This window comes from Barbus barbus (assembly GCF_936440315.1).
Source record: "Barbus barbus genome assembly, chromosome: 1".
NCBI classification, from domain to species: domain Eukaryota; kingdom Metazoa; phylum Chordata; class Actinopteri; order Cypriniformes; family Cyprinidae; genus Barbus; species Barbus barbus.
In genome coordinates this window covers 701,187-712,645 of record NC_136729.1, presented here as the reverse complement: position 1 = coordinate 712,645, position 11,459 = coordinate 701,187, and the positions used below count along the sequence as shown (strand labels likewise).

Genomic DNA, 11,459 nt, shown 5'->3' with positions numbered 1-11,459 from the left:
ACCTGAGCTCATGATCAAAGATTGATGAAGGATGAGTTTCTACCTTCCACAGTCACGTTATCCACGGACAGCTGCAGGTTCCTCCCACGCCGGACCACTTTCACCGAGTGCCACTCGTTATCATTCAGTTTCTGACCGGCCGTCAAGATCTCGGGACCTTTACCTGCAGCAGGAGAGAGTGGTCAGATACAGACACACACACACACATACACACAAAGACAGAAACGCACGCACGCACATACAGAAACACACACACACACACATACTGTGAGCAGATATCTGTGCGCACACACACACACACACACACACAAAGACAGAAACGCACGCACGCACATACAGAAACACACACACACACACACATACTGTGAGCAGATATCTGTGCGCACACACACACACACACACACACAGACAGACACAAAAACACACACACAAACAAACACACACACTGTGAGGAGATATGTGCACACACACGAACACACACACACACGCACACAATCTCACACACACACACACACACACTCATACTGTGATGAGATCTCTGCGAACACACACACACACACACACACTGCGAGGAGATATCTGTGCACACACACACACACACAGACGCACACAATCTCACACACACACACACACACACACACACTAATACTGTGATGACATCTCTGCGAACACACACACACAAACACACACATACTGCGAGGAGATATCTGTGCATACACACACACACACACACACATACGCGCACACAATCTCACACCCACACAGACACACTCATACTGTGATGAGATCTCTGCGAACACACACACGCGCATGGATCTGTCGTTGTGATGATGTATGGCAGACAGATCTGACAGAACATGAACGTTCAAGCATCTTCATTTCACCTGGACGTGCTTCAGTTTCTAATCTCCATCCATCTGTCATTCACTAGATTCACCTGCAGAGATCTGCAGTGAAATGTGACGAATGCTAAAGCTGGTTTATGTTTTAGCAGTAGAGGGTAAGTTAAATTCAGGATTTTAGTTACCATTAACCAAGACACATAGAATTCAACATATAGCAGAAAGCATGAAGCATATAGCATGAAGCTGAAATTAAATCAAATATTAATATTAGATTTAAAACCTACACTTAAAAACAAAAATTACACAAATGTTGCCTAAATGAAATAAATATGTTTAAGTTTAGGAACTAAATTTACAAAACCTAAAACTTAAATAGAAATTAACCTATTAAAAAAATAATATAAATAAATAAAAATAATAAATACAAAAGCACATACCAAAATTACTCAAACTTTAACTAAATTTACAAATGTTGCCCAAAAAAAAAAAAAAAAAAAAAAAAAAAAAACTGAAATAAAATGAAACCAATGGGGAAAACAAATAATAATAAAAATGACAAAAACGCATAACAATTACTTAAAGCAAAGCTAAAATTAGAAATGTTGTCTAAATGAAATGTGTATGGAGTAGAGATCAAAATTAGAGAACAATTTTGAGGTCACTGCTTAGTCCTATTTGAAGTTATCCTAACGGGAGTAAAAGCACAGTTTTTACGCATATTTCATTAGTTAAATATATTCTGAGGCACAGTATAAAAAAAATGTATTAGATATTTGAAAAACAACAGATATCAAAAAAGAACATTCCTCCCAGTTATTGGTGTTAATCTGGCACCTGGTGCTAATTTCCTTAATTATCTGACAAACCCTATTTAACTGTCAGCAAAAGTTTTACTGATTTTGTCATTTTAGAACGGCTCACCATCTTGCAGAGTCTCCGAGAGCATGTCGTCCAGATGAGGGCCAATAGCAGGCATAGAAAGAGAAGTCTGTCGTTCCAAAACCACGATTTTTTGAATATTGCAGCTTTACAATGTCACTAATTCATTCAAGTCACCTAAAAAGGCTGGTAGTCCATGAAAGACATATGCACGAGAAGACAGGGCAATACAGAAAATCTCAATGGGGAATCGGTTCAGCACTACAGCTGGAATTGCTCTCCAGTTCAGCGCTGAACAGGGTCAGGATCTGTCTCGGCACATTTAAGAGAAGTTGGACTGAAAGCAGACTCTGCAGTGACTCTGCAGTTTCTCGTAATAATGACTTAATATCTCGTAATAATGACTTAGTTTCTCGTAATAATGACTTAGTTTCTCGTAATAATGACTTAATATCTCGTAATAATGACTTAGCTTCTCGTAATAATGACTTAGTTTCTCGTAATAATGACTTATTTTCTCATAATAATGACTTAGTTTCTCATAATAATGACTTAGCTTCTCGTAATAATGACTTAGTTTCTCATAATAATGACTTAGCTTCTCGTAATAATGACTTAGTTTATCATAATAATGACTTATTTTCTCATAATAATGACTTAGTTTATCATAATAATGACTTATTTTCTCATAATAATGACTTAGTTTCTCATAATAATGACTTAGTTTATCATAATAATGACTTATTTTCTCATAATAATGACTTAGTTTCTCATAATAATGACTTAGTTTATCATAATAATGACTTATTTTCTCATAATAATGACTTAGTTTCTCATAATAATGACTTATTTTCTCATAATAATTACTTATTTTCTCATAATAATGACTTAGTTTCTCATAATAATGACTTAGCTTCTCGTAATAATGACTTAGTTTCTCATAATAATGACTTAGTTTATCATAATAATGACTTAGTTTATCATAATAATGACTTAGTTTCTCATAATAATGACTTAGTTTATCATAATAATGACTTATTTTCTCATAATAATGACTTAGTTTCTCATAATAATGACTTATTTTCTCATAATAATTACTTATTTTCTCATAATAATGACTTAGTTTCTCATAATAATGACTTAGCTTCTCGTAATAATGACTTAGTTTCTCATAATAATGACTTAGCTTCTCGTAATAATGACTTAGCTTCTCGTAATAATGACTTAGTTTCTCATAATAATGACTTAGCTTCTCGTAATAATGACTTAGTTTCTCATAATAATGACTTAGTTTATCATAATAATGACTTATTTTCTCATAATAATGACTTAGTTTCTCATAATAATGACTTAGTTTATCATAATAATGACTTATTTTCTCATAATAATGACTTAGTTTCTCATAATAATGACTTAGCTTCTCGTAATAATGACTTAGTTTCTCATAATAATGACTTATTTTCTCGTAATAATGACTTAGTTTCTCATAATAATGACTTATTGTCTCATAATAATGACTTAGTTTCTCATAATAATGAGAAACCTTCTCATAATAATGAGAAACCTTCTCATAATAATGACTTATTTTCTCATAATAATGACTTAGTTTCTCATAATAATGACTTAGTTTCTCATAATAATGACTTAGTTTCTGATAATAATGACTTATTTTCTCATAATAATGACTTAGTTTCTCATAATAATGACTTAGTTTCTCATAATAATGACTTAGTTTCTGATAATAATGACTTATTGTCTCATAATAATGACTTAGTTTCTCATAATAATGAGAAACCTTCTCATAATAATGAGAAACCTTCTCATAATAATGACTTATTTTCTCATAATAATGACTTAGTTTCTCATAATAATGACTTAGTTTATCATAATAATGACTTAGTTTCTCATAATAATGACTTAGTTTCTCATAATAATGACTTAGCTTCTCGTAATAATGACTTAGTTTCTCATAATAATGACTTATTTTCTCGTAATAATGACTTAGTTTCTCATAATAATGAGAAACCTTCTCATAATAATGAGAAACCTTCTCATAATAATGACTTTGTTTCTCGTAATAATGACTTATTTTCTCATCATAATGACTTATCTTCTTGTAATAATGACTTATTTTCTCGTAATAATGACTTAGTTTCTCATAATAATGACTTAGTTTCTCATAATAATGAGAAACCTTCTCATAATAATGAGAAACCTTCTCATAATAATGACTTAGTTTCTCATAATAATGACTTATTTTCTCGTAATAACGACTTATTTTCTCATAATAATGACTTAGTTTCTCATAATAATGACTTAGTTTATCATAATAATGACTTATTTTCTCATAATAATGACTTATTTTCTCGTAATAATGACTTAGTTTCTCATAATAATGACTTTGTTTCTGATAATAATGACTTATTGTCTCATAATAATGACTTAGTTACTCATAATAATGACTTATATTCTCATAATAAGGACTTAGTTTCTCGCAATAATGACTTAGTTTCTCATAATAATGACTTAGTTTCTCGTAATAATGACTTATTTTCTCATCATAATGACTTATCTTCTTGTAATAATGACTTATTTTCTCGTAATAATGACTTAGTTTCTCATAATAATGACTTAGTTTCTGATAATAATGACTTATTGTCTCATAATAATGACTTAGTTTCTCATAATAATGAGAAACCTTCTCATAATAATGAGAAACCTTCTCATAATAATGAGAAACCTTCTCATAATAATGACTTAGTTTCTCATAATAATGACTTAGTTTATCATAATAATGACTTATTTTCTCATAATAATGACTTAGTTTCTCATAATAATGACAGTTTATCATAATAATGACTTATTTTCTCATAATAATGACTTAGTTTCTCATAATAATGACTTAGCTTCTCGTAATAATGACTTAGTTTCTCATAATAATGACTTATTTTCTCGTAATAATGACTTATTGTCTCATAATAATGACTTAGTTTCTCATAATAATGACTTATTTTCTCATAATAATGACTTAGTTTCTCGTAATAATGACTTAGTTTCTTGTAATAATGACTTAGTTTCTCATAATAATGACTTAGTTTCTCGTAATAATGACTTATTTTCTCATAATAATGACTTAGTTTCTCATAATAATGACAGTTTATCATAATAATGACTTATTTTCTCATAATAATGACTTAGTTTCTCATAATAATGACTTTGTTTCTGATAATAATGACTTATTGTCTCATAATAATGACTTAGTTACTCATAATAATGACTTATTTTCTCATAATAAGGACTTAGTTTCTCGCAATAATGACTTAGTTTCTCATAATAATGACTTATTTTCTCATAATAATGACTTAGTTTCTCATAATAATGACTTATTTTCTCATAATAATGACTTAGTTTCTCATAATAATGACTTATTTTCTCATAATAATGACTTAGTTTCTCGTAATAATGACTTAGTTTCTTGTAATAATGACTTAGTTTCTCATAATAATGACTTAGTTTCTCGTAATAATGACTTAGTTTCTCATAATAATGACTTAGTTTCTCGTAATAATGACTTAGCTTCTCGTAATAATGACTTAGCTTCTCGTAATAATGACTTAGTTTCTCGTAATAATGACTTAGTTTCTCGTAATAATGACTTAGTTTCTCATAATAATGACATAGTTTCTCATAATAATGACTTAGTTTCTCGTAATAATGACTTATTTTCTCATAATAATGACTTAGTTTCTCATAATAATGACTTAGTTTATCATAATAATGACTTATTTTCTCATAATAATGACTTAGTTTCTCATAATAATGACTTAGTTTCTCATAATAATGACTTAGTTTCTCATAATAATGACTTAGTTTCTCATAATAATGACTTAGTTTCTCGTAATAATGACTTAGTTTCTCGTAATAATGACTTAGTTTCTCATAATAATGACTTATTTTCTCATCATAATGACTTAGTTTCTCATAATAATGACTTAGTTTCTCGTAATAATGACTTTTCTCGTAATAATGACTTATTTTCTCGTAATAATGACTTAGTTTCTCGTAATAATGAGAAACCTTCTCATCATAATGACTTAGTATCTCATAATAATGACTTAGTTTCTCATAATAATGACTTAGTTTCTCGTAATAATGACTTAGTTTCTCATAATAATGACTTAGTTTCTCGTAATAATGACGTAGTTTCTCGTAATAATGAGAAACCTTCTCATAATAATGACTTAGTTTCTTGTAATAATGACTTTTCTCGTAATAATGAGAAACCTTCTTGTAATAATGACTTAGCTTCTCGTAATAATGACTTAGTTTCTCATAATAATGACTTAGTTTCTCGTAATAATGACTGATTTTCTTGTAATAATGACTTAGTTTCTCATAATAATGTCTTATTTTCTCATAATAAAGACTTATTTTCACATAATAAGGACTTAGTTTCTCGTAATAATGACTTAGTTTCTCGTAATAATGAGAAACCTTCTCATAATAATGACTTAGTTTCTCATAATAATGACTTATTTTCTCATAATAATGACTTAGTTTCTCGTAATAATGACTTAGTTTCTCGTAATAATGACTTAGTTTCTCGTAATAATGACTTAGTTTCTCATAATAATGACTTATTTTCTCGTAATAATGACTTAGTTTCTCGTAATAATGACTTAGTTTCTCGTAATAATGACTTAGTTTCTCGTAATAATGACTTAGTTTCTCATAATAAGGACTTAGTTTCTCGTAATAATGACTTATTTTCTCATAATAATGATTTAGTTTCTCGTAATAATGACTTAGTTTCTCATAATAATGACTTAGTTTCTCGTAATAATGACTTAGTTTCTCGTAATAATGACTTAGTTTCTCGTAATAATGACTTAGTTTCTCGTAATAATGACTTAGTTTCTCATAATAATGACTTAGTTTCTCGTAATAATGACTTAGTTTCTCGTAATAATGACTTAGTTTCTCATAATAATGACTTAGTTTCTCGTAATAATGACTTAGTTTCTCATAATAATGACTTATTTTCTCATAATAATGACTTAGTTTCTCATAATAATGACTTATTTTCTCATAATAATGACTTAGTTTCTCATAATAATGACTTAGTTTCTCATAATAATGACTTAGTTTCTCGTAATAATGACTTAGTTTCTCGTAATAATGACTTAGTTTCTCATAATAATGACTTATTTTCTCATCATAATGACTTAGTTTCTCGTAATAATGACTTAGTTTCTCGTAATAATGACTTTTCTCGTAATAATGACTTATTTTCTCGTAATAATGACTTAGTTTCTCGTAATAATGAGAAACCTTCTCATCATAATGACTTAGTATCTCGTAATAATGACTTAGTTTCTCATAATAATGATTTAGTTTCTCATAATAATGACTTAGTTTCTCGTAATAATGACTTAGTTTCTCATAATAATGACTTATTTTCTCATCATAATGACTTAGTTTCTCATAATAATGACTTAGTTTCTCGTAATAATGACTTTTCTCGTAATAATGACTTATTTTCTCGTAATAATGACTTAGTTTCTCGTAATAATGAGAAACCTTCTCATAATAATGACTTAGTTTATCATAATAATGACTTATTTTCTCATAATAATGACTTAGTTTCTCATAATAATGACTTATTTTCTCATAATAATGACTTAGTTTCTCATAATAATGACTTAGTTTCTCATAATAATGACTTAGTTTCTCATAATAATGACTTAGTTTCTCGTAATAATGACTTAGTTTCTCGTAATAATGACTTAGTTTCTCATAATAATGACTTATTTTCTCATCATAATGACTTAGTTTCTCATAATAATGACTTAGTTTCTCGTAATAATGACTTTTCTCGTAATAATGACTTATTTTCTCGTAATAATGACTTAGTTTCTCGTAATAATGAGAAACCTTCTCATCATAATGACTTAGTATCTCGTAATAATGACTTAGTTTCTCATAATAATGATTTAGTTTCTCATAATAATAGCTTAGTTTCTCGTAATAATGACTTAGTTTCTCGTAATAATGACTTAGTTTCTCGTAATAATGACTTAGTTTCTCGTAATAATGACTTAGTTTCTCATAATAATGACTTAGTTTCTCGTAATAATGACTTAGTTTCTTGTAATAATGACTTAGTTTCTCATAATAATGACTTATTTTCTCATAATAATGACTTAGTTTCTCGTAATAATGACTTAGTTTCTCGTAATAATGACTTAGTTTCTTGTAATAATGACTTAGTTTCTCATAATAAGGACTTAGTTTCTCGTAATAATGACTTATTTTCTCATAATAATGACTTAGTTTCTCATAATAATGACAGTTTATCATAATAATGACTTATTTTCTCATAATAATGACTTAGTTTCTCATAATAATGACTTTGTTTCTGATAATAATGACTTATTGTCTCATAATAATGACTTAGTTACTCATAATAATGACTTATTTTCTCATAATAAGGACTTAGTTTCTCGCAATAATGACTTAGTTTCTCATAATAATGACTTATTTTCTCATAATAATGACTTAGTTTCTCGTAATAATGACTTATTTTCTCATAATAATGACTTAGTTTCTCATAATAATGACTTATTTTCTCATAATAATGACTTAGTTTCTCATAATAATGACTTATTTTCTCATAATAATGACTTAGTTTCTCGTAATAATGACTTAGTTTCTTGTAATAATGACTTAGTTTCTCATAATAATGACTTAGTTTCTCGTAATAATGACTTAGTTTCTCATAATAATGACTTAGTTTCTCGTAATAATGACTTAGCTTCTCGTAATAATGACTTAGCTTCTCGTAATAATGACTTAGTTTCTCGTAATAATGACTTAGTTTCTCGTAATAATGACTTAGTTTCTCATAATAATGACATAGTTTCTCATAATAATGACTTAGTTTCTCGTAATAATGACTTATTTTCTCATAATAATGACTTAGTTTCTCATAATAATGACTTAGTTTATCATAATAATGACTTATTTTCTCATAATAATGACTTAGTTTCTCATAATAATGACTTAGTTTCTCATAATAATGACTTAGTTTCTCATAATAATGACTTAGTTTCTCATAATAATGACTTAGTTTCTCGTAATAATGACTTAGTTTCTCGTAATAATGACTTAGTTTCTCATAATAATGACTTATTTTCTCATCATAATGACTTAGTTTCTCATAATAATGACTTAGTTTCTCGTAATAATGACTTTTCTCGTAATAATGACTTATTTTCTCGTAATAATGACTTAGTTTCTCGTAATAATGAGAAACCTTCTCATCATAATGACTTAGTATCTCATAATAATGACTTAGTTTCTCATAATAATGACTTAGTTTCTCGTAATAATGACTTAGTTTCTCATAATAATGACTTAGTTTCTCGTAATAATGACGTAGTTTCTCGTAATAATGAGAAACCTTCTCATAATAATGACTTAGTTTCTTGTAATAATGACTTTTCTCGTAATAATGAGAAACCTTCTTGTAATAATGACTTAGCTTCTCGTAATAATGACTTAGTTTCTCATAATAATGACTTAGTTTCTCGTAATAATGACTGATTTTCTTGTAATAATGACTTAGTTTCTCATAATAATGTCTTATTTTCTCATAATAAAGACTTATTTTCACATAATAAGGACTTAGTTTCTCGTAATAATGACTTAGTTTCTCGTAATAATGAGAAACCTTCTCATAATAATGACTTAGTTTCTCGTAATAATGACTTAGTTTCTCGTAATAATGACTTAGTTTCTCATAATAATGACTTATTTTCTCATCATAATGACTTAGTTTCTCGTAATAATGACTTAGTTTCTCGTAATAATGACTTTTCTCGTAATAATGACTTATTTTCTCGTAATAATGACTTAGTTTCTCGTAATAATGAGAAACCTTCTCATCATAATGACTTAGTATCTCATAATAAGGACTTAGTTTCTCGTAATAATGACTTATTTTCTCATAATAATGATTTAGTTTCTCGTAATAATGACTTAGTTTCTCATAATAATGACTTAGTTTCTCGTAATAATGACTTAGTTTCTCGTAATAATGACTTAGTTTCTCTTTATAATGACTTAGTTTCTCGTAATAATGACTTAGTTTCTCATAATAATGACTTAGTTTCTCGTAATAATGACTTAGTTTCTCGTAATAATGACTTAGTTTCTCATAATAATGACTTAGTTTCTCGTAATAATGACTTAGTTTCTCATAATAATGACTTATTTTCTCATAATAATGACTTAGTTTCTCATAATAATGACTTATTTTCTCATAATAATGACTTAGTTTCTCATAATAATGACTTAGTTTCTCATAATAATGACTTAGTTTCTCGTAATAATGACTTAGTTTCTCGTAATAATGACTTAGTTTCTCATAATAATGACTTATTTTCTCATCATAATGACTTAGTTTCTCGTAATAATGACTTAGTTTCTCGTAATAATGACTTTTCTCGTAATAATGACTTATTTTCTCGTAATAATGACTTAGTTTCTCGTAATAATGAGAAACCTTCTCATCATAATGACTTAGTATCTCGTAATAATGACTTAGTTTCTCATAATAATGATTTAGTTTCTCATAATAATGACTTAGTTTCTCGTAATAATGACTTAGTTTCTCATAATAATGACTTATTTTCTCATCATAATGACTTAGTTTCTCATAATAATGACTTAGTTTCTCGTAATAATGACTTTTCTCGTAATAATGACTTATTTTCTCGTAATAATGACTTAGTTTCTCGTAATAATGAGAAACCTTCTCATAATAATGACTTAGTTTATCATAATAATGACTTATTTTCTCATAATAATGACTTAGTTTCTCATAATAATGACTTATTTTCTCATAATAATGACTTAGTTTCTCATAATAATGACTTAGTTTCTCGTAATAATGACTTAGTTTCTCGTAATAATGACTTAGTTTCTCGTAATAATGACTTAGTTTCTCATAATAATGACTTAGTTTCTCATCATAATGACTTAGTTTCTCATAATAATGACTTAGTTTCTCGTAATAATGACTTTTCTCGTAATAATGACTTATTTTCTCGTAATAATGACTTAGTTTCTCGTAATAATGAGAAACCTTCTCATAATAATGACTTAGTTTATCATAATAATGACTTATTTTCTCATAATAATGACTTAGTTTCTCATAATAATGACTTAGTTTCTCGTAATAATGACTTAGTTTCTCGTAATAATGACTTAGTTTCTCTTTATAATGACTTAGTTTCTCGTAATAATGACTTAGTTTCTCATAATAATGACTTAGTTTCTCGTAATAATGACTTAGTTTCTCGTAATAATGACTTAGTTTCTCATAATAATGACTTAGTTTCTCGTAATAATGACTTAGTTTCTCATAATAATGACTTATTTTCTCATAATAATGACTTAGTTTCTCATAATAATGACTTATTTTCTCATAATAATGACTTAGTTTCTCATAATAATGACTTAGTTTCTCATAATAATGACTTAGTTTCTCGTAATAATGACTTAGTTTCTCGTAATAATGACTTAGTTTCTCATAATAATGACTTATTTTCTCATCATAATGACTTAGTTTCTCGTAATAATGACTTAGTTTCTCGTAATAATGACTTTTCTCGTAATAATGACTTATTTTCTCGTAATAATGACTTAGTTTCTCGTAATAATGAGAAACCT

At 27.8% G+C, this 11,459-nt stretch overlaps 1 protein-coding gene across 4 annotated transcripts in view; it reads right to left on the bottom strand.

The window, feature by feature from the left end:
- Positions 1–11,459, bottom strand: part of nrxn2b (neurexin 2b) — a 711,451-nt gene that overhangs the window by 247,009 nt on the left and 452,983 nt on the right. For all 4 annotated transcript variants that reach the window (XM_079427101.1, XM_079427100.1, XM_079427102.1 and 1 more), the window contains one exon: positions 44–163. In XM_079427101.1, coding sequence (XP_079283227.1) covers positions 44–163 — 120 coding nt within the window. The remainder of the gene's footprint in view (positions 1–43; positions 164–11,459) is intronic.